General features: G+C 38.8%; 2 protein-coding genes and 1 non-coding gene across 3 annotated transcripts; 2 read left to right on the forward strand and 1 right to left on the reverse strand.

Annotated features, from left to right (window-relative positions):
• The first annotated feature begins 3,355 nt into the window (after positions 1-3,355).
• Positions 3,356-6,335, forward strand: LOC107778864 (uncharacterized). Its single transcript, XM_016599190.2, has 3 exons — positions 3,356-3,487; positions 5,050-5,382; positions 5,677-6,335. The coding sequence occupies exons 2-3, from the start codon at positions 5,050-5,052 to the stop codon at positions 6,130-6,132; spliced, it is 789 nt and encodes a 262-aa protein (XP_016454676.1). The 5' UTR covers positions 3,356-3,487; the 3' UTR covers positions 6,133-6,335.
• A 4,410-nt stretch (positions 6,336-10,745) lies between these two features.
• On the reverse strand, positions 10,746-10,851 carry LOC142179652 (small nucleolar RNA R71). Its single transcript, XR_012708197.1, has one exon. It is a non-coding gene; the product is annotated as a small nucleolar RNA R71 (small nucleolar RNA).
• Positions 10,852-12,027: 1,176 nt separating this feature from the next.
• On the forward strand, positions 12,028-15,392 carry LOC107778863 (uncharacterized). The gene is made up of 6 exons (XM_016599189.2): positions 12,028-12,432; positions 12,559-12,704; positions 12,802-12,862; positions 13,695-13,799; positions 13,899-14,481; positions 14,932-15,392. Exons 1-6 carry the CDS (start codon positions 12,028-12,030, stop codon positions 15,390-15,392), a joined length of 1,761 nt encoding a protein of 586 aa, XP_016454675.2.
• Positions 15,393-26,686: the final 11,294 nt, after the last annotated feature.

A 26,686-nucleotide genomic window follows, 5' to 3' on the forward strand; every position in this document is an offset into this window, starting at 1 on the left:
ATTGAATCTTTATGTTGAGACACATTTTCGTGTGCCTCAACGTTGTGCGCGATGTTCACGTTGTTAGCTGCCATTTTTTTAGATTTTTGATATGAAACAAAAAATCAAACAAGTTAGTGATAGATGCAAGTATCAACTCAATTATGCAACTGCCTAAGCCCCACGGTGGGCGCCAAACTGTTTACCCGTAAAATGATACAGTTGAATTTGTTACGTGATTTATAGACAAGCGAACTGATTTGATCCAAAATGATAAACAAATTAAACTAAAGATAAGATTCAGCGTAAAAATCAAAGGAAATAGCAAGTCTGGCTCCGGGAGCAATGTTTCCAAGGACAACGGTATGAGCAATATTAGACAGAAAGTAAAGTTGTATTATTTAGCTTGAGAATAAAATATAGCATAAGTTTTGCTAGAGATTTCGTGTGTTACAAAGGTTGTTGAAATCCCTTTTTATAGCTATATCTAGAGAACAAGATCTTAGGATCAGGCCCCTCTCAAATAACAATAATGTGGGTCATCGATGAATATGTAATAGCAGGCCATGAATGCCAAAATTCTCTGCAACGGCGGCATATTTAATACTGAGGAATATTGTTCATTAAATTGCTTCCATTGACTATGTTCCCTTCGGGATCTACCTGATACCAACTTAAGATATTGTCCTCGGTCTTGGTTTTCATTCCCTTTATCTTCCGTCTGCTTCCATTTTCATGTAGCATGTAATCATTCGAGCATTTAATATAAACCAATTTTACCCCGTATATTTATATAGAAGATCATTTCTAATGTTACCAGGCTGAGTTTCTGTAGAACCGGTGCCTTCTATACCAAATGTTGAACACGTCTATCAGTTTGCCTTTCACGCCTTCATTTTCCGTAGAAACAAGATGCATGGTTCTCTGCTTTTAGCCAATTAACTGATCACTTTTGAGATTACCAGAAAATGCACGTCTTTCTCTCTTTGAGTGCATTTCTTCTCGTTATGCCCTAATGTACCATAGCAGAAACCCAACTAAGGTAAATTTTTGTACTTTAACCTTATCCATTTTGTTTCAAATCCTAATTTAATCGACTTCCCAGTTCCCACGAGATAATGGCTTGTTGATGTTCATCACCCTAAAACACAAACTGAAAGAAATTGGTCTCGAGTTTGTTGACCTTAAAACTAGCTATACGAATTTACCCAAAACCAAGGCCATCGTAATTTTCATACCTACAAAGTTAACCTTTTTATTGGAGATTACCTTACCCAAAAAGAATTTAACATTTCTTGACATCTTGAGTATCTATCTCCACAACGGTTTTTTCTTCGTCAGTCAAAATGAAATTTCACACTGTAGCTGTAGGGCAGTAATCTTTTACAGGAGACGTTTGTTCAAAAAAAAAAAAATTAGATGGATGATAAAGACAATCTGGATTAAACTAGCAGTTGCCTAAGGAACATGCGGCAGCTTTAATGAGAGCGTTGATGAACTAGCTTCAAAATGGCAGTTCAAAAATGTTTAACTTTCCTATGGAAAAGGAAAAAACTAAGACCAAAGAGAAACATCATAACAATTAACAGGTAATTGGTCGCTAGTTGATAAAGGGATGTTCACGATAGAGAATTTGTCTAAAATGTTGAAATAAGCGTCACCAAATGTAACATCGACAGCTGCAGTGTGATGATTGAGATTTCTCTACCCTCAATTAGAGGGTGTTCTGTGTTCTAAGTACTTTGAAAAAATTCAAAAATAATCAGATTTACAAGTGGTCATTCAAAAATAGCCACAATTTCAAAAGTAATCGAAATTTAGCCACTTTTCATGTAAAGATAAATCTGAAGAAAATACTATCTAAAATTCGGAAAACTACTCCAGTATAATATACTAGAATTCCCTGGAGTTTCAGTATAATATACTAGAGTTCCAGTATATTATACCGGTCCACAGTGGCGTACGCAGGATTTTTCATAAGTGGTGTCACTATTTCTAGTAAAAGGGTCGTAACAGTCAAAAAATATTTTGCAGACCAAGGGAGTTCAAACCCAAGACCTCTCACATAATACTTGAAGCTAACACACTACACTACTAAGATGTTTTGTTGCAAGTGGTATCACTTTTAATAGTTTTATCTTGTATTTCTGTTTTACTTATTATTTTTATATATATAAATAGTAAAAAATTTCGACGAAGCGGTGTCCTGTGACACCGCTTGCCACCATATAAATACGCCCCTGCCGGTCCAGCATAATATACTGGAGATTGGAGCACCGGTGCTCAGATCTCCAGTATATTATACTGACACTTTCCGCGTGTTGGAGCTCCAGCATACTATGCTGAAAGTTCATACACAGGTGCACTAATCTCCAGTATATTATGCTGGAACTTTTCGTGTTGCAGCAAAATAGTGGCTATATTTCAATGACTTTGTAAACGCTAGCTATTTTTGAATGACCAGTCCGAAAACTGGCTAGCTCGTGCTATTTTTACTGAAAAACTTCTTCACTGGGTGTTCAGGCCCTCAGAATGAAAAACTTATTAGTGGAGAGATCTTAATCCCGTCAGTGGATCTATCTGGCGCTAATCCGAATTAATAATAGACTATGAATACTCCTTAAATAAGTTTATTAAATACCAATATTTTAAATATTAAAGTTCAATATTTGCGTAAGCATATATAAATTAAGTCTATATAAGTAACTGGAAATACTCCTTAAAAAAGTTTTTCTAAATAGGCGCTTGGACATAAAAATTATAATTTTTGAGAAAAAGTAGTATTCGAAGTTAAGTTGAAAAATTATTTTTGGAATTTGAATTTATGCTTTGGCATACATTTCACATGAAAAGATATTGCTTTTTGTGTGTGGGGAAAAAATTCTGAAAAATTTGAAAAAGTGGTTTTTTTTAAAACTCATTTTCGAAAAATCTCCAATAACTTACAAAATTTCATGGACAAACACGTTTTTGAAAAAAAAATCAGAAAAAAAAAAAGAAAAAATAAATGTATGGACAAACGGGTCTTAAAGTTTAGTATTTGACAAATTATTATTGCAAATACCGAATTTTAACATTTTAAATGGAAATATTATTTGTGAAAGTTAAAGATTTGTTAGGGAAGATTGAAGATTTTATAAGCTCAAGTTAAAATACACCCTCATATCACAAATTTAACTTAAATTTGCCTAAAAATATAGTAATAAAAACTTGTTTTGGAACTTTATTTCCATTTTTACGCAATTTCTTTTTCAACCAACAACAAAAAAAAAAATCAGTTTTTACAAAAAAATATGATTTGATCAGAAAAGGAGTTAAAAAAAAAATTGCCAAAAGTTTTAGGGGTAACTTTTTAAGAGGGAAAAGTGCCGCGCAAGTTTGAGTATTCAACATCAGAATTCCTCGTCCTGTAATATAGGGTTTTGACTATATTTAGCTTCAAAACAATTTACTCATCTGGAGCTGAAAAACCAGCCAGAAGAATCGTTGAGCCTCGTAGCTGATCACGGTTCGTCATTCACTCTTTATAATTGCGAGATCACCAACTGTTTCTGCTTAATCCATAATTTTACACTTGTTTATTATTAAATGATCAACTTGCTTATTTTTTAATAATTATATCGGGTAATATACTATGCACCAAAGTTTAGCAGATAAAAAGACATGTTTCTGTATTGACGCCATAACCCTGCCCAAGGGCGGTCCAAGGGTCAAGTCACTAAAGCTAGAAAAATAGACTTCAATTTAAAATATAAATAAATTTTTTATAAGGTCCAGTTTAAAAATTGGCTTTAGGCCACCAATCTTCTTTAGCCACCTCTGCTTGGGTATGATGACTTTTAACTTGGATTGATCTTTTATAGAATAAGTTTTTTTTGTTTGCATTATCAAACACCAAACAAGCCGGAACACTGTCATTCTCTTCGATGTTGGTTTATGTTCTCTGCGTTTTAATCATTTTTGTTGAGTTACCCTTTTGATTATCACAAATATCTTCTTTCAGTTCCCATGTGAAACTCTTATTTACTATTTATTTTCGTAATGTCTTTTATTTCTTACGTTTTGCTATTGTCTCCTAGTAATATATAGTATATGAGTCATTTCTTGATCGGTATCTTATTCTTTCATTGTTCTCAATTTTCACTGGGTTATTTGCAAAATCAGTACACACATCATTTCTGGATAAGGTAAATAGGAATAGTATGATTCGAAGGCACAATAGAAAATAGTAATGCTTCAAAAAACAGAATATTTAGCATAGTTCTTAAACGACATGTGTTTTTTTTTCTTGTTGAAAAAGGAGTTGAAGATGCATATATTGCTATAGTTTTAATAGCAGTCCGTAGTGCTTTTAAATTGCTTTAATTATTCCTATTTTCCCTATCCAATGTAAAGGATAAGATGCAAATAATATGTTTTGCATATATTAGGGGAATTGAGCCGTGTAAACCCTTGAATTTTGCATACTATAAATTATGCATAATTTAGATGGGTCCTCTGAGATTACTGCATATATACAATCTTTTACTATGACTGTCCTTTTATGCTGTGCCTGGTTTGACTGGTTGAGAGATCAAATTATGAGCTGCTATTATTTCAGAGTTAGGAATTTAACAATGTTTGAACTAAAGCTCTAGTTCATAGTACAAAAAGGTAAAGTAGTTTGTAGGGAAATGCAACTTCGACATAAGAGTGATCCAAGTAGAAAGTTCATATTCGTATGAATTCCTTGGATAAAACAATCAATCAATCAATCAGCTATATGAATCTTCTAAATCAAATTTATTCTATGCTCTTGAATTTCATGCATTACTAACTTTTGAGAACAGTATTTCTGTCAACCTTATTACTGTAAGAATAAAGAATTTCTAGTGATTTTAAACATATCAAGCTACTCTCTGATGCCTTCCTAATCTCTTTTCTTCAACAAGAGATCAGACCGTACCTAAGAGAGAACGGTGCTCCTACTTCAAATTGTTCCCTGTAGTACAATCAATTTTCTTATAACTAGCTGCTTCTGTATCCTTTCTCTAATTCCTGAAATTTGCAACTAATTTATGTATAATTTAGATGGGTCAAGATTCAGCTGAAGATGTATGGTCAATGCCAAATTGGCCTCCACATGTAGAAAAAATATTTGTTGATTCATTGATTGAAGAAATGAAATACCAACTGGATGTGATCCCAACTAGTTTCAATGATCACACATGGAATAAAGTTGTCAGTGACTTCAATCAATGCAGTGGTTTGAATTTTGATAAGGCAGAGTTGAAGAAACATCTGTCTGTTTTGCGAAAACATTATCGGATTGTGAAACCACTTTACAAACATGGTGGATTTGGTTGGGATAATCGGAGAAAGATGGTTGACGTTGATGATCGCGTGTGGGCCGAGTACATTGAGGTTTGATTTTCAGTTCCATTTTATCACTTTCATCCAATATTTTATCAGTTTTGACAAGAGGGGTTGCTCTGATGGTAAGTAACATCCACTTCCAACCAAGAGGTTGTGAGTTCGAGTCACCCAAGAGCAAGGTGGGGAGTTCTTGGAGGGAAGGATGCCGAGGGTCTATTTGGAAACAGCCTCTCTACCCCAGGGTAGGGGTAAGGTCTGCGTACACACTACCCTCCCCAGACCCCACTAGTGGGATTATAATGGGTTGTTGTTGTTGTTTTGTAATGAAATAATCTTTTGTAGGTACATCCTGAGATAATACCATATAGAAAATATGGGTGCCCTATATGTGAGGAGTTGTGTCATATTTTTACCAAACCAAAAGCTACTGGGGAATTTGCTGTTTCTTCTACTGGATACAAGATCCACAACAACAATCCTGGATTAACAGAAACGAGCCACTCTAGTGGGCAAAACAAACGCAAGTCGTCTACAGATCAGCCACCAAAATCAGGTGACAATAAGAGAAATAGTGTTGGTCCTGACAATTCAAAACAAGTCAACACTTCTGATGATGATGAACCATATTCAACAGCTAATTCTGTTGTGGCTCTAAATAACACACCAGGAGTTAATCAGAGTCTATATAAAGCTGCTGTGGACTTGTTCGAAAATCCAACCTGGAGGAAAACTTTTGTGACAATGAAAATGGAGAAAAGGTTGGGCTGGCTGAAGGCCATGATTCCTAGAAAAACATGACTTTAACAGGAACTGGGCAGTGAAAACGAGGATATCAGGTGTTTGAGTCGGTTGAACGCTTTGTACCTTATTGTGGCGGGCATTATAAGTTGCATGATGTTTGGTCCTTTTAGTTTTTTCTAGAAGAAACGGAAAAGAGTTTTAGTTCTATGATCTGACAATAATATATTAGTCAAAGACATTAATTGTATGCCTATGTATTTCTGTGCATTACTAATCCAGCATTATTTATATTTGAATTTCTGCATTGGAGTTATTTATAATCAACTTGTGATGCCCGTGCGTGGATTTGTGGTTGTTTGGATGATCCTACAAGGATTTGGAATGTGAACGAAGACAACAATCTGTATTACTCAAAGGCATTCCTGATGTTATGTGTGTGTGTTTTGAGTTTTAAAAATGATAAAGAGGAGCCTGGAGCTGTATATATCTTGAGAAATTAAGTTCAAAACTTGCGTGCAACAACTTTGAAGATAGTGAAATTAAGGAGCTGAAGCAACAACTTTTGTGATTTGTAGACAAGGTACGTAGTAAGGAGCTGAAGCAACTGTTAGATTATTAAATCGCAGCCATAGAAGAGACGAAGACCCAATCATACAGATATAATATCATAATCTTGAGTTAGAGTCTAAGGAAGCGTACCGTTAAACTCCATGGATTCAGCAGCGATAACAAACGGCGATTAAGCCTGAGACCAACTTCACGATTCACTAGCTACGCGCTCTCACAGCCTGACACCAACTTCACGATCCACTAGCTACGCGCTCTCACAGCCTGGAGAACTTGACTGTTACCACGTATTCAAGAGGCGAATACGCTAGGGTTTTTCTAAATAGCTAGGAAAGGGGGGTTGGCCTCTATTTATAAAGAGTGTCTACCCATCACAGGCCAATAGTTATTGGGCCTCACTTATCCACACACAATTTTTAATATTAGGCCTTTTATTTATCCATCACTTAGGCCACATCACTATCCTTTAAGGCTATAACCAATTAACGTAAGTCCAAATTTCAATAGCAAGAACGTAACTTTGCTAGGTAACTTTGAAGATCGTGAAATTAAAGAGCGCAAACTGCTGCATTAAGAAGCTGAGTACGTTGAGCCTACTATGTACTTACTGGATGTGTTTGCATTTCCTACACTCTCATGCAACTTGTGGATTTGATTCTCCAATTGACAAAACCATCCTAAAATTCATATCCCATTCTATGCTACCCGGTCAACATAATGGCACTGCTCGCTCTATTTTGCTTCTAGAATGGCTCTAAAAACGTTGGATTCCCACTGCAACAACAACTATCCAATAAAATCCCACATAGTGGGGTCTGGGGGTAATATGTACGCAGACCTTACTCCTGCCCTGATCGGGATAGAGAGGCTGTTTCTGATAGACCCTCGGCTCGATAAGACGAAAACAGAGTTAAAAAAAACAAGAGGAGAGAATTCATTAGTAAATCCAGTAGAAATCGAAATAGTAACAGAAACATAAAAATCGAAAGATGAATAACATGCAGTAACAGTAACCATAATCTAAGGCCCGGGTCTAAGACAAACAACAAGAATAGTGTGGGACCAATATAAACTGCAAGCCATCTAAGACCAACCCTAATCCAACCCCGCCTCACCCCCGGAATGAAGTAAGGAAAGCTTTACTACCCCTATCCTACAACCCTAATGTTTGACCTCCAGACCTTCCTATCAAGGGTCATGTCCTCGGAAATGTGCAATCGTGTCATGTCTTGCCTGATCACCTCTCCCCAATACTTCTTAGGTCTCCCTCTACCTCTTCTCGAACCCACCACGGCCAACCGCTCACACCTCCTTACCGGTGCCTCGAGGCTTCTCCTCTGCATGTGCCCGAACCATCTGAGTCTCGCTTCCCGCATCTTGTCATCCACAGGAGCGACGCCCACCTTCTTTCGAATATCTTCATTCCTAATCTTGTCTATCCTAGTGTGTCCGCACATCTACCTTAGCATCCGCATCTCTGCTACTCTTATCCTCTGGATATGGGAGTTCTTAACCGGACAACACTCTGCCCCATACAACATGGCCGGTCTAACTACAGAGTGAGCAGTATTTGTGCCTCTTTTTGGATTCCCACTGCAAAAAGATAAAATAAAATAAAAAGAGTGAGCAGTCAGGGCATGTAAAGCATTTGTGCTACGATTTATACCGGTATTAAATTTATGCCTCCCCTAAGGGATCGTTTGGTATGAGGTATAAGAAGGTATATGGGTGGTATAAAAATTTAATACCACTTTAATACTCTGTTTGGTTGGGATACGATTTATACCGGTATAAGTTATGTCGGTATAACTTATAATGGGATAAGTTATGCTGGGATTAGTTATGTTGGGATTATTGTTTATTCATTGTTTGGTATGTTGTATTAAGAATGACAATTGCATAATTTCTAAGAAGAAGGTATAAGTTATGTCAGTACTAATTATCCCATCTTCTATAAGGTATAAGTTATCCCAGTGTTAAAATTAACACCGGGATAACTTTTACCTGGTTTGCTAACCAAACAAAATATTAAGGTGGTATTAAATTTGTATACCACCCTTGTACCTTCTTATACCTCATACCAAACGACCCCTAAATGTGCATGTTGCACCTGATAATAGGCTAAAGTGTATAGTTTTGCCTACGTTCAGGCTCTAACTTAAGGATACTTTACTGTTGTAAGTGTGTAAATAATGCAAAAATTAGCTTTAATGGTGACTTTTATGTTTCATAGGAGTGCAATAATCAAATGAGGACTTATGATGGTGATCCGGGCAAAAATTGGAGTTAGTGGACAAAAAAAGGGAACAAACCTCGTTGGCAGTGGAAAACCCCACTAGCGCGGGCATTAGCGCGGCCTTAGCGCGCCCGCGCTAGTTCAGCAGTCCAAAACAGAATTAAATCCCACTAGCGCGGGCAGTAGCGCGGCACTAGCGCGCCCGTGCTAGTCCAGATGCGGAAGCCATGTTTTAAAAAGGGCAATTTCGAAAGTCCAAGCAAATCCACATAAACTATAAAAGGTTTAACATGTCCAATAGAGAAGGGGGTTCGAGTTTTTGGCGAAGAGGCAACTTGGAAAACGATTTTTTTATCTCCTTATGTTATTCTTCTATCAATGACTATGAAATCTTTGGTAGTTTTTATCGTTGTTATGAGTAGCTAAATACTTTAATCTAAGGTTTTGGTGAAACCCGTTGGGGATGACTTGGTTGTTATATTAATATACTTTTGAATTGGCTGTTAATCTCTATTTGTTCATCTACGTTTTGATTGTGGTTAATTAAAAGGGCCATCAATTATTCGTCCCTATTTAGTATGTATCTGCTTGAGAAAGAGTGCATATTTAGGTAGTTGTTTGAACAACATCACTCCCGGAGTATAGACGAGAGTCATAACCGAGGGTTTAGAGGTTGGATTAGAGATAACGATACCTCGGGTGCAATCTAAGTGAACTGTAATGCGAATCTAGCTAGCGTAGCTTGAGAGGGTGCGTCTGGTAAACTATCATAAATGCTTGAGAAAGATTTATGATAGTTGGAGAGTTCGTGATTGATAGAGACAACTAAATCGCAGTTATAAGACATATACAACCAGGGGAATCAACAACGGGGGAAACCATTACCTTAGACCTTATTCCAATTGTTTACATATCAAGCATAGTTAATTTTCAGCTGTTAATTATTTTCAGTTTTTAGTTGTTAGAAATACTATCACTTGTTAATCACAAAGTTGGGGAAATTGATTCTGTGAATTTAGTAAGTCCGACAAAAGTAATTGATAGGTTAATTCCCTGTGGTTCGACTCTGGGTAAAATTACTCATATTATATTTGCAACGTTCACGTGTCTTTTTATAAGGCATAGTTGGGCGATATCAAATTTTGGCGTCGTTGCCGGGGAATTAACGGTGTTGTCAATTACAATTGAAAGAAGTAAAAAAAAATTTAGTGTAGTCAGTTTTCTCTATACCCAATCTTTTCATTGAAATTCTAACGTTTGAACTCTTGTGGAATTCAGGTGTATGCCTAGAAATTCTTTGAGGACTGGAGAACTGCTAGAAGGACTCTCAGACCCCGAGAAAATATTCAGGGCATTGAACCGCGCCAACAAGAGAAACCAACAATCCCAACAACAACACCAGCTCGAATTTTACATGGGTGACGCAGAAAACGTCATTGGAAACGTTGGGGATCCGCCGGCAAACCCCAACGTTAGAGTAGTGGCACCTTTTGTACCTGAAGCTGCACTTTATGACTGAGCATAGCCCACAGCTGACAACCTGGCAACTGTCATAGTTGTGCCCGCAATTCAAGCGGAGACATTCCAGATCACCAACAACATGCTGCATCTACTGCAGAATAAGGGACTATTCTCCGGGTCATACATTGAGGACCCTCAACAACATTTGAAAAATTTCCTGTCAATCTGTGTGACTCAAAGGCAGCCAAATGTGACCCCAGAAGCTATCAAGCTATTGTTGTTCCCGTTCTCTGTGACTGGGGAAGCTCAGACCTGGCTGAATTCTCTCCCAATCAATTCCATTGTCACCTGGGAGGAATTAGTAAAGCAGTTCCTGAATAAGTTCTACCCGCCCAACAAGACTGCAAGGCAGATTGATGAAATATTGCAATACAAGCAGCAGCCGACTGAACCTTGCAAGAAACATGGGAGAGATTTAAAGGGATGCTGGTGAAGTGTCCTCATCATGGCATTCCAGACCAGATGCTCGGCCAGAGATTCTACATGGGGTTAGCTGACAATCTAAAGGCAAATGTGGATGCTTCAGCTGGAGGTGCATTTTTGAGTAATACATTCATCGAGTGCAAAGTCCTTCTTGATAAGATGTCACAAAATTCGGGGTGGATGACTAGAGGTACAACATTGGCACCCATAGTGCATTCAGTTCCTCTTGACCCAAATAATTCGCATGCAGAGAACATGGCCACACTCATGACCCAGATGAGCATATTGACAAAGAAGATTGATGAGATGGGTACAAAACAGGTACACATTGTTGATACAACAAATGGAGGACTGTGTACACCTTGTATTAATCAGTATTATATGTGTTAATGGAGCGGAGAAGGTGAAAATCAAGGGACAAGAGAAGATATGAATTATGTCAACAACTTTGGGGGTCAGAGACAATGAGGACAGCAGTGGAGACCGCCACAAAATCAGCAGTACAGGCCAAACATGCAACAGCCTAGGGGTATGCACCCTCAAGGCCAATTAGTGCCAGTACCATATCAGAAACTATAGGGCTATCCTCAGCAAAATCAACAGCAATTAATATATCAACCACCTCCTCAGCAGCAAGATAACAACATGATGGAAATCAGGGGTATGCTTCAGTAACTCATTGGGACAAATAATAAAGTGCAGGAAAAGTTGGCAGTGCATGATTCAGCTATAAAGAACATTGAAACGCAGCTGAGACAACTGTCTATGGCTTTAAACAACCGCCCTCAGGGAACCTTGCATGCAGACACAAACATAAACCCCAAGGAGCAAAACCCGAATCAGCTGATAGCAGTAAGTCTCAGGAATGGGAGATATTTAGACAGAAAGCAGGAGATTATACAAGCCAGTAAGGAGAGCACGCCATTCACTCCAGTTCCATTAGAGGTAGAGGAACCAACAGAACGTACTAAAATGGTGGTTGAACAGAGTCATGAGAAAAAAGGCAAAGATAAGATGAATGAGCAAGCTGCAGAACAGGTGGCACCTCTTGTGCTAGAAAATTCCAACAGAGAGAAGCTAGCAAGCAGTCGCACAAAAGGGTGATACCTGCACCCTTCCCTCAGAGACTGGTAAGACAAAAGAAGTCAGACCAATACAAGAAATTCATGGAGATGTTGCATCAAATTTAGTTAAATATTCCTTTGATGGATGCCTTGAGGGAGATGCCCGGTTATGCAAAGATGATGAAGGATCTAATGTCACGGAAGTTTGATTTTCAGGATATTTCCACTGTGACTCTAACACAAACCTGTAGCGCAGTAGTGACGAGACCGATGGCTCAAAAGATGTCTGATCCAGGTAGCTTCACTATTCCATGCACAACTGGGAGTTATGCCTTTGCAAAGGCATTATGTGATTTGGGAGCCAGCATAAATCTGATGTCGCTGGCTATGTACACCAAACTGGGCATTGATAGAGCTAGGCCGACTTCGATGCTGCTACAGCTGGCTGACCACACGGTGAAAAGGCCAACTGGTATTCTTGATGATGTGTTGGTGCAAGTGGGGAAGTTCGTGTTCCCTGCAGACTTTGTTATTCTGGATTGTCAGGTAGATGAAGAGATACCTCTCATTTTGGGTAGACCATTTTTGGCCACTGGAAGAGCATTGATCGACTGTGAGACTGGGGAATTAAAAATAAGACTGAACGATGAATAAGTCATATTCAATGTTCAGCAATCTATGAGGAGACCCAGCGAATATGCTAATTACTCTCTAATGGAGGCAGTAGATGTGATCCTGCAAGAAGATGATGTGACCCTGACTGTTAAAGATCCATTAGAGGCATGTCTGACAAATTTAGAAGAGATGGATGGTGAAGGGTTAGCTGAATGGGTCATGGCACTTGAGGGCCGAGGATTCTGGACAAGGGAACCTCAGTTCGAGTCCCTTGAGTTAGAAAAAGTGCTACACCTCCAGCAAAGCCATCAATAGAGGAACCACCCAAGCTGGAGTTGAAGCCACTTCTAGATCACCTCAGGTATGTTTTCTTAGGCCCTGATTCTACTTTGCCTATTATTATATCATCCGATTTGCTAGATGTGCAAGTAGAACAGCTCTTACGGGTACTGCAGGAAAGTAAGACTGCCATTGGCTAGACTATGGCAGATATTAAGGGTATCAACCCAGCCTTTTGTATGCATAAGATTCTCTTGGAAGAAGGCCACAAACCTTCCAGAGAACATCAGCGAAGGCTGAACCCGAACATGAAAGAGGTAGTAAAGAAGGAAGTGATCAAATGGTTAGATGCGAGAATCATCTTCCCCATCTCTGATAGCAATTGGGTCAGCCATGTCCAATGTGTGCCGAAAAAGGGGGGAATGACTGTTGTGCATCATGAGAACAATGAGTTGATCTCAACTCGTACAGTTACGGGATGGAGGATTTGGATGGACTACCAAAAATTGAACACAGCCACCCGGAAGGACCACTTCCCCTTGCCTTTTATTGACCAAATGTTGGATAGGTTGGCTGGCCGATCGCACTTCTATTTCTTAGATGGATATTCGGGGTACAATCAAATATCAATAGCCCCCGAAGATAGACAGAAAACATCCTTCACTTATCCGTATGGCATTTTCGCCTTTCGAAGAATGCCTTTTGGGCTTTGCAATGCACCGACGACATTTCAACGGTGCATGTTAGCCATTTTCATAGATATGGTGGAGGATATTATGGAGGTCATCATGGATGATTTCTCCATGGTAGGAGATTCATTCGAAGACTGTCTTCACAATTTAAAAATAGTGCTTAAAAGATGTGTGAAGACAAATTTAGTGCTAAACTGGGAGAAGTGCCATTTTATGGTACAGGAAGGGATAGTCCTGGGACATCGAGTGTCCAGTAAAGGAATTGAAGTCGACCATGCTAAGGTTGACGTGATTGAAAAGTTACCACCGCCCACTTCAGTCAAGGCGGTGAGAAGTTTCCTGGGACACGCCGGGTTCTACCGGCGATTCATAAAAGATTTTTCCAAAATTGCTAACCCATTATGCAAACTCCTTGAAAAGGATCAGCCCTTTGTGTTTTCTAATGATTGGAAGTTGGCATTTGAGGAACTAAAGAAGAGGTTGGTGACTGCACCCATCATTATTGCACCCAACTGGGAGCAACCATTTGAGCTCATGTGTGACGCAGGTGACTATGCCATAGGAGCAGTCTTGGGGCAGCGAAAGGATAAGCTGATGCACCCAATTTACTATGCAAACAGAATGCTAAGTGGTGCACAACTCAATTACACTGTGACAGAGAAGGAGATGTTGGCGGTGGTGTTTTCTTTTGACAAGTTCAGATCATATTTGATTGGCTCCAAGGTAATTGTATACACTGACCATACAGCTCTCAGGTACTTGATTGAGAAGAAGGAGTCTAAGCCACGCCTGTTTCGTTGGGTGCTGCTGTTGCAAGAATTTGACCTCAAAATTCATGATTGTAAGGGCACAGAAAATCAAGTCGCTGATCATCTATCACGACTTGAGGGAGCTAAAAAAGCAGTCGAGGTCGAAGAGATTCTGGAAACCTTTCCAGACGAGCAGCTGCTCATAACTAGTCTTGAGGAAGCACCATGGTATGCAGACTTTGCAAATTACCTGGCATGTGGTATACTTTCCTATGACCTTTCACCTGTCCAAAAGAAAAAGTTTTATCGTGATTGCCGCATGTATTATTGGTACGAGCCTTATTTGTTTAGACTATGTTTTGATAATATGATTCGGAGGTGTGTCCCCGAGATAGAACAATCTTCTCTTTTGCAGGCTTGTCACGCATCAACATATGGAGGACATTTTGGAGGGGTCAGGACAGCTGCAAAAGTGCTAGAGGCCGGATTCTTTTGGCCAACAGTGTTTAGAGATGCACACCTATGGGTGAAGGGTTGTGATGAATGTCAGCGAACCGGGAACATTTCCCGTTGCCATGAGATGCCCATGAACCCGATTCAAGAGGTTGAGGTGTTTGATGTTTAAGGGATTGACTTCATGGGTCCCTTCGTCAGCTCATTTGGCAATAAGTACATACTTATTGTTGTGGATTACGTGTCTAAATGGGTAGAAGCTACAGCGTTGCCCACTAATAATGTAAGAGTGGTGGTAGGATTTTTGAAAATGAACATATTCACCCGATTTAGGACACCAAGAGCGATCATCAGTGATGGAGGCACTCACTTCTGTAACAGAGCCTTCGAGAAATTGCTTGCAAAGTATGATGTACGCCACAAGGTGGCTACCCCTTATCATCCGCAAACTAGTGGGCAGGTTAAAGTGTCCAACAGAGAGATAAAAAGTGTACTAACCAAGACTGTGAACGCCACAAGAACTGATTGGGCGAAGAAGCTTGATGATGCACTTTGGGCCTATAGGACTGCATTCAAAACACCAATAGGTATGTCACCATACAAGTTGGTATTTGGGAAGGCTTGTCACCTGCCTGTGGAGCTAGAACATCGAGCTTGGTGGGCAGTAAAGCAATTGAATATGGACCCCGATGCAGCTGGAGAAAATCGACTAACATAGTTGCATGAGTTGGAGGAATTTAGATATCAAGCCTTTGAAAGCATGAGGCTCTATAAGGAAAGAATGAAGAGGCTGCATGACAAGCACATTGTGGACAGAAATTTCAAACCCGGTGACAAGGTATTATTGTATAATTCAAGGTTGAGATTGTTTCCGGGTAAGTTAAAGTCCCGATGGTCAGGACCATTCAGAGTGGTGCAAATGTTCACAAGTGGAGCTGTAGAGATCGAATCAGAAGATGGGACAAACAAGTTCACAGTAAATGGGCAAAGGTTGAAACATTACTTTGGAATAGTTGAAGAAAAAGGGGATACTGTGGTGATCAATTTGAAAGAACCCCAGTATGAGAATGAGGAGTGATAATCAAATACTTGCGTCGTGCCGCGACGTTAAATCAGGCGCTGCGTGGGAGGTAACCTACGAATGTGTTGTTAAGTGTAGTATGTAACTTCATGTAAAAAATGCCTCAAATTTAACCAACTAGCGCGGCCGCGCTAAGACAGCGCCGCAACCCGTGCTAGTTGGGTTTCACACTGCCTCAGCATTAACCAACACTGCCTCAACATTAACCAACTAGTGCGGCCGCGCTAAGCCAGCGCGCAGCCCGCGCTAGTTGGGTTTCAAACTACCTCGCGTCATTGAACTAGCGCGGCCGCGCTAAGCCAGCACGCTAGTCCAGGTAAGTTCCGCCTAATTTTTTTATTTTATTTTATTTTATTTTTTATTTCTTTAACCCTTTTAACTTACCACATACCCTCCCCGCCCCTCTTAATTCCCCCAATCTCCCCTCCTCTCACACGATAACCTAACAGCTACACCCTCCCTTCTTCTTCTTCATCATCTATTCCTCCACTCCCCCTCCTCCATACCCAACCATTTACAGCATCACTTTCCCTCTCTTCCTCATTCCCTCCACTTTTGCTCTCATTCCCTCTACTGGTATGTAATTCTCCCTTTAATTTTGTTGTAGTTCTCTAATTTCGTTTTGTTTTAGTTCTCTTATTTCTTTTTACTTTGTATAGTAGAATGTAGTCTTATTCTAGGTAGAAACATATGTTAGTAGTTAGGTTGGGCTGAAAATTGAAATTGTGGATGTGTGGTGTGTTTATTGGGTTATTGTGGTGGTGTTCCTTGCGTTGAAGGGATAGTTGGGGCTTACAATTAACCATTGGCCACCATGTGTTTGTTAAAATGCCTCTTTGGAGGAAGTATTGTGACCATTTCATGGTGAAGTCTGAGTAGCCACATTTTGGTCACCCGATTGAATAGAACTGACGTTGGCCTATTTGCAGGTACCATGGCTCCTCGTAAATGCCAAGCAACAGGTTCCTCCTCCAACCACCCGGCTACAGCCAACACTGGGGGAAGGCCTTGAAAGTAGGTTGATACAAGGCCCTTCAATAGTCAAAAGTTCGTGTCCGCCAAGGTGCAGGACAGGTTTAACAAAAAAGAGGCCAAAACAATTGTGCCGAAAACAGGCCATGGATCCTAATGCACTTGGGACTACGTGTCCCAATATACCATTCGAGTTAAGGCGGCGGCACCTGGACATATTCTTTGAGGAGCCTATCATTGCAAATGCCATGTTTGTTAGAGAATTCTATGCAAACCTCCCGGAACATGATGACTACACGGTCACAGTGCACAAGAGACCGGTCAATGCTTCTTTGGAGACTATCCGGACTCTATACAGGCTTCCTCCACTAGATCAGGGGTACGTGGATGTATACCAATCATATAGTGGCAAACATACTTCCTGGTCCACATTCACTGACACCATCTGTCAACCGGGAGCCACTCTACAGTGGTACAAATGTGGAAATAAATTCCACTCCTCGGCCCTCAAGTTTGAGGCCAAACGCTGGTTGTACTTTACCAATAGCAGACTCCTACCCTCCAAGAATCTGTCAGAAGTGAACATCCCTCGAGGGTGCCTAATTTGGTGCTTCATGAATAATGCCCCATTTGACGTGGCCAGAGTCATACACGATGAAATGTTCCAGCAGGTCCGGGTTCAACGCTACGGGTTATACTACCCGTCTCTTGTCACCCGGTTGTGCCTTCAAGCTAATGTGCTGAGAAACCTTGCTTTAGATGGCCGAGTTCCTGTGGTAAATCCTTTCACGGCTGAGAGGGTCACCACAGGCAAGGAAGTGGTAGCAGCTGAGGAATTTATTGGACATGATTCTGAAGATGGTGATGACGTAGAGGAGGAGGAACAACAACAGGTAGCCGATGATGTGGAGATAGTAGGTGATGAGCAACCCGCTCGACTATAGGCTGATGATGCTGCAGGCCCGTCTAGGGCCAGTCAGGGACAGCGGTTAGATTGCATGGAGCAGGAGATAACTGAAATACGAACCTCAGTGACTGACATGGGGACTCGTGTTGATGAGATGGCCACCCAGCAGAAGAAATCAGAAAAATGCATCATGGGTTGGCTCCGTGCATTGGGTCGGGCGTGCAATGTCAACACCGACTCTGTCTCTGACCAGGATTGATCAGTCAGGGAAGTTCCCTTTCCCTTCTTTTGATTTACTTGGCCATGAGGACATGTCCTCAATTTAAGTGTGGGGTGGGGATAGGAATACTTCATTGTATGTTTGTAATTGTAACAATTAACTATTTTTCTTTGATTGTTTTATCTTGCTTTGATTGTGTTGGTGTTAGAACAATAGTCATTAGGTAAGTGAAAATAGTAAATGACATGTCCTGACGACGGATCTCTTTCGACGGAGTTCTTGAGGGACTAAGTCGGAAAAAAAAACAAATTGCACCTAATGTATGAGGATGTTTGAATAAATATGGTGGAGTGTCGGCTGCCAAAATGATGATCTTAAATTTTAAGGTAATTGTATTAAAAGTGCTTAGGGAGGTTAGTCACTATATCCAAATATATCCTACCCGTCCCTTAGCCTACATTACAACCACATAAAGACCTATTGATCTTAGATTGAGTGGGGCTCGATTAGTAGAGTACTACACTACGGGCAAGCCTATGGTGCATCTTTGTGGCATGTGAATGTTCTTTTTGAGAGCGAGCGAATTTTTTTTCTATCTTAGTTCCTAATTGTCCGAAATATCATTGTATATGGAACTACTCTCTTGTGTGATGTAAGGGCATATGATTCACAACGGGAAGGTAAGTCTTGATGCTCGTATAAAGTGGTTTGAGTAAGTGCAAATATTGCATGGTACGAAAGATTTGATTCTTGAGGTAAAGTGCTCACTACTAGTTGCAAATTTTGTAAAATGTTCATGGTGTGAGTCGTTAAAGGAAAAGCTTAGAAAAGAAACCTTGTAGGATGTAGTGGATTGCTCGAGGACTAGCAATGATTTAAGTGTGGGGTGTTGATAATAGGCTAAAGTGTATAGTTTGGCCTACGTTCGGGCTCTAACTTAAGGATGCTTTACTGTTGTAAGTGTGTAAATAATGCAAAAATTGGCTCTAATGGTGACTTTTATGTTTCACAGGAGTGAAATAATCAAATGAGGACTTATGATGGTGATCCGGGCAAAAATTAGAGTTAATGGACAAAAAAGGGAATAAAGCTCGTTGGCAGTGGAAAACCCCACTAGCGCGGGCATTAGCGCGGCCTTAGCGAGCCCGCGCTAGTTCAGCAATCCAAAACAGAATTAAACCCCACTAGCGCAGGCAGTAGCACGCCCGCGCTAGTCTAGATGCGGAAGCCATGCTTTAAAAAGGGCAATTTCGGAAGTCCAAGCAAATCCACATAATCTATAAAAGGTTTAACATGTCCAATAGAGAAGGGGTTCGAGTTTTTGGCGAAGAGGCAAGAGAGGCAACTTGGATAACAATTTTTTTATCTCCTTACGTTATTCTTCTATCAATGACTATGAAATCTTTGGTAGTTTTTATCGTTGTTATGAGTAGCTAAATACTTTAATGTAAGGTTTTGGTGAAACCCATTGGGGATGACTTGGTTGTTATATTAATATAGTTTTGAATTGGTTGTTAATCTCTATTTGTTCATCTATGTTTTGATTGTGGTTAATTGAAACGGCCCTCAATTATCCGTCCCTATTTAGTATGTATCTGCTTGAGAGAGAGTGCATATTTAGGTAGTTGTTTGAACAACATCACTCCCAGAGTATAGACGAGAGTCATAACCGAGGGTTTAGAGGTTGGATTAGAGATAACGATACCTCGGTTGCAATCTAAGTGAACTGTAATGCGAATCTAGCTAGCGTAGCTTGAGAGAGTACGTCTGGTAAACTATCATAAATGCTTGAGAAAGATTTATGATAGCTGGAGAGTTCATGATTGATAGAGACAGCTAAATCACAGTTATAAGACATATACAACCAGGGGAATCAACAACGAGGGAAACTATTACCTTAGACCTTATTCCAATTGTTTACACATCAAGCATAGTTAATTTTCAGCTGTTAATTATTTTCAGTTTTTAGCTGTTAGAAATACTATCACTTGTTAATCACAAAGTTTGGGGAAATTGACTCTGTGAATTTAGTAAGTCCGACAAAAGTAATTGATAGGATAATTCCCTGTGGTTCGACTCTGGGTAGAATTACTCAGATTATATTTGCAACGTTCGCGTGTCTTTTTATAAGGCATAGTTGGGCGATATCAGCACCCTAATTTAAACGGGTATTAGTAGAAGCGCAACATATTGGTGATTCCCTAACTAAGTCGCCACCCAACAGTATGTAGTCTTAATTTCTCGTTAAGTTGGCGAACTGTATAGGATAAAATTGGTTTACATTAAATAATCGAATGCCAACGTGACACGTGAAATAGGAAACAGGTAGAAAGTAAATTGCATAATAACCAGTAACGGGAACAACACCTACAATTGACATCGGATAAATTTCGAAGGGAACACGATCAACGTGAGCAGATCAATTGCTTGTCATCGGATAACATTCAATGAAGAATATTCCTTGGCATCAAATGGGCAGCCATTGCATAGAATATTTGCATTCATGGTCTGCTGTTACATATTCATTAATGGCCCTCTTTATTGTCATTTAAGAGGGGCTTGATCCTAAGATCTTGTTTCCCTAGGTATAGCTATAAATAGTAGACTCAATAGCCATTGTAACACAGAAAATTCTTGGCAAAACTTATGCTACATTCTATTCTGAAGCTAAATCAAAAAACTTTACTTGCTCTTTGTATTATTTTTATTTCTGTCCCCGGAGGCACTGCTCTTAGAGCCAAGCTTGTTATTTTCTTCGATTTTAAATGCTAAGTCTTATTTTTAATCTAGTTTATTTATCATTTTTGGATCAAATCAGTTCGCTTTTCTATAAACCAGGTAACAAATTCAAATGTACTGTTTTAGTCCGGGAAGACGACTGTACACAATCTCCTATCTATTATGCTAGCAAAATTTTGTCAGGAGGAAAGACTCGTTATCTGCACCCCAAAAACTGGTCTTAGCTCTCATAGTCACCTCTCGAAATCTTACGCCTTATTTTCAGTGCCACCTGATAGCCGTTATGACAACCTTCCCCTTGCGGAATGTTCTTCACAAACCTGAGTTGTCAAGTCGGTTGGCCAAATGAGCAATCGAAATTAGTGAGTTCAATATTGAATACAAGCCTATGAATGCGATCAAATTATAAGTTTTGGCCGACTTTGTGGCCGATTTCAGTCCTGGGTTATTACTCCTGGCTACTAAAGTAGCGGTGATGGTATCGGAAACAACATCAGGAACCTGGACCTTGTTCACGGATGAAGCTTTCAATGTGAAAAAGTCCGGGCTAAGGGTGGTTCTAATCACGCCCTCGGGAGAAATCCTGAGGCAAGCCATTAAAATTGTTCCATTAACTAACAATGAAGTTGAGTATAAGGCTTTGATTGCAAGACTCAAATTGGACGGGGGACTTGGCTCTGAGGTCATAGAGATCAACTGTGATTCCTAGTTGGTGGTAAACCAAGTATATAGTATTTTCGACACAAAGGAGGAACGCATGTAGTAGTATGTGAATAAAGTCCAGGCATTGCTTGTACGATTCAGGGAATGGTCAATCATACACATTCCGAGATAAGAGAATGTGGAAGTAGATGCATTGGCTAATTTGGGGTCGTCTAAAAAGATGAAAGGATTCGATTCCGGTACTGTCGTTCAACTTCCGCATTCGGTACTAGATGTGGACGGCTATTTTGAAGTAAATATAACCAACCTAGTCTGGAACTGGAGGAATGAGTTCATCGAGTATCTTCGGTATGGCAAGTTGCCTGAAGACCCGAAGGCGTCTCTTGCACTATGCACCAAACCGGCTCGCTACAGCCTCTTGTGCGGACAATTATATATGAGATCGTACCAAGGCCCATTGGCCCGATATTTAGGAGCCTCGGAGGTGGACTACGTGATGAGAGAGGTCCATGAAGGAATGTGCGGGAACCATTCCGGGTGCAGATTCATTGGTTCTTGATCACGTCCAAAAGCATGCCTCTAACGAGGTATGGCACAGTCGTTTGAAATAATAAAACCCAATAAGGAGTCGGGATCGAATCCACAGGAATCTGAGATGGGAGTTAGTAGTATATATTTGGAGAGAGTAAGTGAAGTATCTAGATTGTACTTTCACAAATAGGGTATTATTTTTACTTCTAAAATTAAGCTAAGGATTGCAAATCTAAAGGTATAAAACTAGAGATGATTTTTTTAGAATATTTTTCAAAGATATAAAAAGGCATAGGATTGTGACCATGACCTAGGTGTTTGCCTAATGGGAAAGATTTTTATGCTGTTTTATTAACTAGGATGTATTATAGCTTACAACACTACGTTGCCCACTCAATACCTCTCGGTCAGAGAGTGGTTTTGCCTAATTTGGATTTCTCAAGACCAATTGGGTATGTACCAAAACAGTTGATAAAAGCTCAAGTCGGGTTGCTCCTATCTCTAGGTTGAATCCTTTAATTGGGTTAATCATTCTCTTAATTGACCCAATTCCTTATTAGCTAATTTAACCTAGACTAGGTCTCTCTTTCTCGAGAAGAGGCTAAGTCAAAATAGGCATAAATCAATATTTGCAACCATTAATTTCACAATTGAAGCATAAACCTAGTTAAATAATAAATACCAATTCAAAAACAAACATAAAATCAATCACCTATAAAGTTTACACACTAGGGTTGGGTCATAACCCTAGTAAAAATCTAGCTACTTATAGTGGGTATAGAAGAAAATAAAGAAGAAAAGATAAAAAAACTCATATTGAAAGATTAAGCTAGAGAAATCAAATGGAAATAATAAGGCAACCAACCTTATGGTTCTCCCGAACAGATGAAGAAGCAAATAATGAGGCATTGCTAGTGAAGTTGGAACCGCTCGATGAACGCAGGGACTTGGCACACATGAGGATGGTGGCCCAGAAGCAAAAGATGAAAAGATACTATAACCGGAGGGCTAATCTCTGCTACTTTAAAGTAGGAAACTTGGTTTTGAGGAAAGTGACTCAGAACACTTGGAAAATCAAAGATGGGAAGTTGGGTCAGACATGAGAAGTCCCCTACTGGATTTTAGTTGTCACCAGTAAAGGATCATACGAGCTGGAGAATCAAGATGGAGTCAAATTGCCCAGTAATTGAAACGTGGCTCACCTCAAAAGGTATTACTACTGATGGATCCTATCTGTACTGAAAGTATGTGCTGCATTCTTTTTCTTTTGAACTAGTTTTTGTCCCAATCGATTTTTTTCTGGCACAATTTTTAACGAGGTAGCAACAAAGACCTTTAAATAACAAGGCATTGAGATTATAAAACACTATAGGAGATAATCTTTGGATCGATGACAAGTTCCTAATAGGAAACAAAACTTATCATCGAACCAAAGACTATCCAACCATTCACAAGTGTTTAACCAACATAGCAATACCTCCAGTGTTCCAATTTGTATACTTCGCATTCTAACACTAAGGGGAATAATATTTGATACGCAGTAAGGATTTCACAAAAATCGGGACTACGAGACCCGGGAACAACAATATCTTATCGGGATCGAGGACTGCATGATCAGCTCCGTAAAAATAAGTTGTACGATTTAGCCACATGTATTGGAAATTTCTTTATTTTAGAAATTGAATACTTATGTACTTTTACAGATGGAAGGAATAAAATAAAGTCCTTTTGTTTTTATTTTATTTCTTGTCCAAATGATGGGTTAGTTTTATCATTTGAAAGTTAACAGAAAACTTCAAATGCTTGTGCCGGAATGAACATGAGACATCCTTTTCAAAAGCACCGTAAATATAAGAAGGTCCTCTCTTATGAAACCCTCATAGTAAAGGTTAGTTCTGGAAGGGTTTATGCTCGGAACCAAAAGCTATCGGACAAAAATATACCCGAAGCCTTATCTAATTCGACACAAAAAGAATAAATTCTGTGCAATACTTAAGAAAAAGTCTTCTTTATTTATCAAATGGCATAAGTACAAAAGTACAAAAGAAAATAGCAAAAGAAAAGAGGAAAAATCTAAACATTATCGCCACTGAAACTCGGGAGGAGAGAGGCATCTACGCCCCTCCCATCCCGGGAAAAGTGGGCGAATCAGCCGTCTGTTCGGGACCTGGGCCTTCATCATCATTCTCTTCAAGCTCATCCTCAGTTCCCGAAGAATCAAAAGGAGAACTTAATCAAGATCCTAGATTGTTAGCCTTATTGAATGAGTTTAAGAAATTATTAACTACCACCCTTTAGAGGGTTATTTGATCATAGAATAATGTTGCAAAATGGAACTGAACCAATAAACAAGAGGCCTTATAGATATTCTTCAGTAAAAAGGATATGATAGAGTCTTTGGTCAAACAAATGTTAGATCAAGGGATAATACAACCAAGCTATAGCCCTTTTGTTGCACCTGTGATTTTAGTTGGGAAGAAATATGGCAGGGACCTAAATAAACACACTGTAAAAAAACAAATTTTCCACACCAGTGGTGGAAGATTTGTTGGATGAACTAGGAGGATCTAAAGTTTTTGCAAAGATAGACCTAAGGTCTGATTACCACCAACTAAGAATGGCAACAAAAGATATACCAAAGACTGCTTTTAGGACTCATTCAGGTCACAATGAATACCTAGTGATGCCCTTTGGATTATCAAATGCTCCAGCTACTTTTCAAGGCTTGATGAACTCAATTTTTCATGTTTTCCTTAAGAAATATGTGTTGGAATTCTTTGATGACATTCTAATCTACAGCAAGAGCATGGAGATCATTTATACCACCTTAGATCAGTGTTCCTTAAAATGGAAGAGCATCAGCTCTTTGCTAAGAAAAGTAAATATTTTTTTGGAGTACAGAATAGAGTACTTGGGCCATTTTATCACTGAGGAAGGAGTATCAACTGATCCTCAAAAGGTAGAAGCTGTAAGAAACTGGCCAACTCCAACTACTGTTAAACAATTAAGCGGATTCATTGGTCTAGCTGGTTATTATAGGAGATTCGTGTCACACCTCCTTTTTCCGGCACAGCGAGGTGCGTAGGGAGTTTTTTCCAATTAAAGGACAGTCGAAACGGGATTGGTTTAATTATTTCAGAGTCGCCACTTGGGAGATTTAGGGTGTCCCAAGTCACCAATTTTAATCCCGAATCGAGGAAAAGAATGACTCTATATTACAGTCTGCGTACCAGAAATCTGGATAAGGAATTCTGTTAACCCGGGAGAAGGTGTTAGGCATTCCCGAGTTCCGTGGTTCTAGCACGGTCGCTCAACTGTTATATTCGGCTTATTTATCTGATTTTTAATACAATTATGAACCATGTGCAAATTTTATCTTTTACCGCTTTATTATTATAATTATTATTTTTTAGGAATGTGAACATCGCTTAAAACATATCTTTGGATTGTGTCACATGAAATGCACCCACAATACGAAACATATTTTATTTGATATTTTAGGATTTAGATTTGGGTCGCATGAAATGCGCATCCGAGTTTAAGAAGGTAAAATTAATTAAATCGCGCCTAAAGAATCTAACGCGTCATTATCTTTTGGGAAGGAAGTGAAATTCACTAAACAATCCATCCCAAATTCTAAGTAATTTTTTTTTAAAATAATTAAATAAATAAATGAGATTGGAGAATCCTATACATTTGTATTATTTACATCTATTTATTTTTAACGAAATCCTTTAAGAATATCCTTTAATGACAACCTTTTTATTATTACTAAGTTTTTTATAAATATAAAATCAATATCTACATTCTTGAAAATGACATATTAAATAGAAGAGAAAAACAAATATTAACAGAAAGTAATAAGATTATAATCATAAATACAACATGGAATTATCGAAAAGTAAAAAAATAAAAAAAACTAGTTATCCCATAGTTGGATTAAAATTCAAATTATTAGTAAGACTTAAGCTTATTGAAACTAATTATTTACAAATACTGAAAATTGAAAGAAAATAAAAATAAAAACTTGAGTACTAAATCATATTTCTAAAAATTTAAACAATTTAACATTAACTAACTTTGTTTTAATTCATCATGTCCTAATACTTGTTTGCAAACTAATTCATGTTATAACTGAAATTGACTACATGATTCGGATTAACTTATCGTTGACGAAAAACCTTATGAATAAGGAACTTAGTTAATTTTTGCCAAACTGATTCAATAACGTCATTTTTACGTTATTTCTTCTATTTTTTTTATTTAAACAATTTTAATTAATAATCAGGTTTAAATATATTTCCTAATAATCTGGTAAAGACGTTATTTAATATGTCGCTATAATATGCCTAGTTATGCCGATGACAGTGATTTACGGAATAATAATACATGAATAACCTAAATACAATACAAAAATTAAATTAAACTAAATTAAAAATTTAACACTCCATTCTTCATTTCAGCTTACAAAATGCCAAAATTACAGTTGTGTACCTGATATTGTCAATATAAGAAGAAGAAAGTCAGCAACGTAATACGTAACACAGCAACAGCAACAATAACCAGCAATAACCAGTCAACGAAAATCCCAGTGACAGCTTTGAAAAATTCAAAATAAAATCCAGGAATGCCGAAAATAACGGACAGAAACCAAGGGAAATTTTCAGATTTTTGAAAGGCTAGTTAATCTTCAACCCTTAATTTCTACACCTGTATACCAGAATATTTATCAGGTGTGTACTACTTTCTCTTCTAATTTTCAATTTTTTTTTCTTTGTATGTTTTTCTTTTCTTGAGAGTTTCAATTTTTTTTTTCGGAATAAATGTTCAGCTTTTTTTTCAATCTCTTTTTTTTTTCTGTCTGTATATCTTCTCTCCTCTTGTGTCCAGACTTCACAT

The sequence above is a fragment of the Nicotiana tabacum genome, chromosome 3, assembly GCF_000715075.1.
Source record: "Nicotiana tabacum cultivar K326 chromosome 3, ASM71507v2, whole genome shotgun sequence".
NCBI classification, from domain to species: Eukaryota; Viridiplantae; Streptophyta; class Magnoliopsida; order Solanales; family Solanaceae; genus Nicotiana; species Nicotiana tabacum.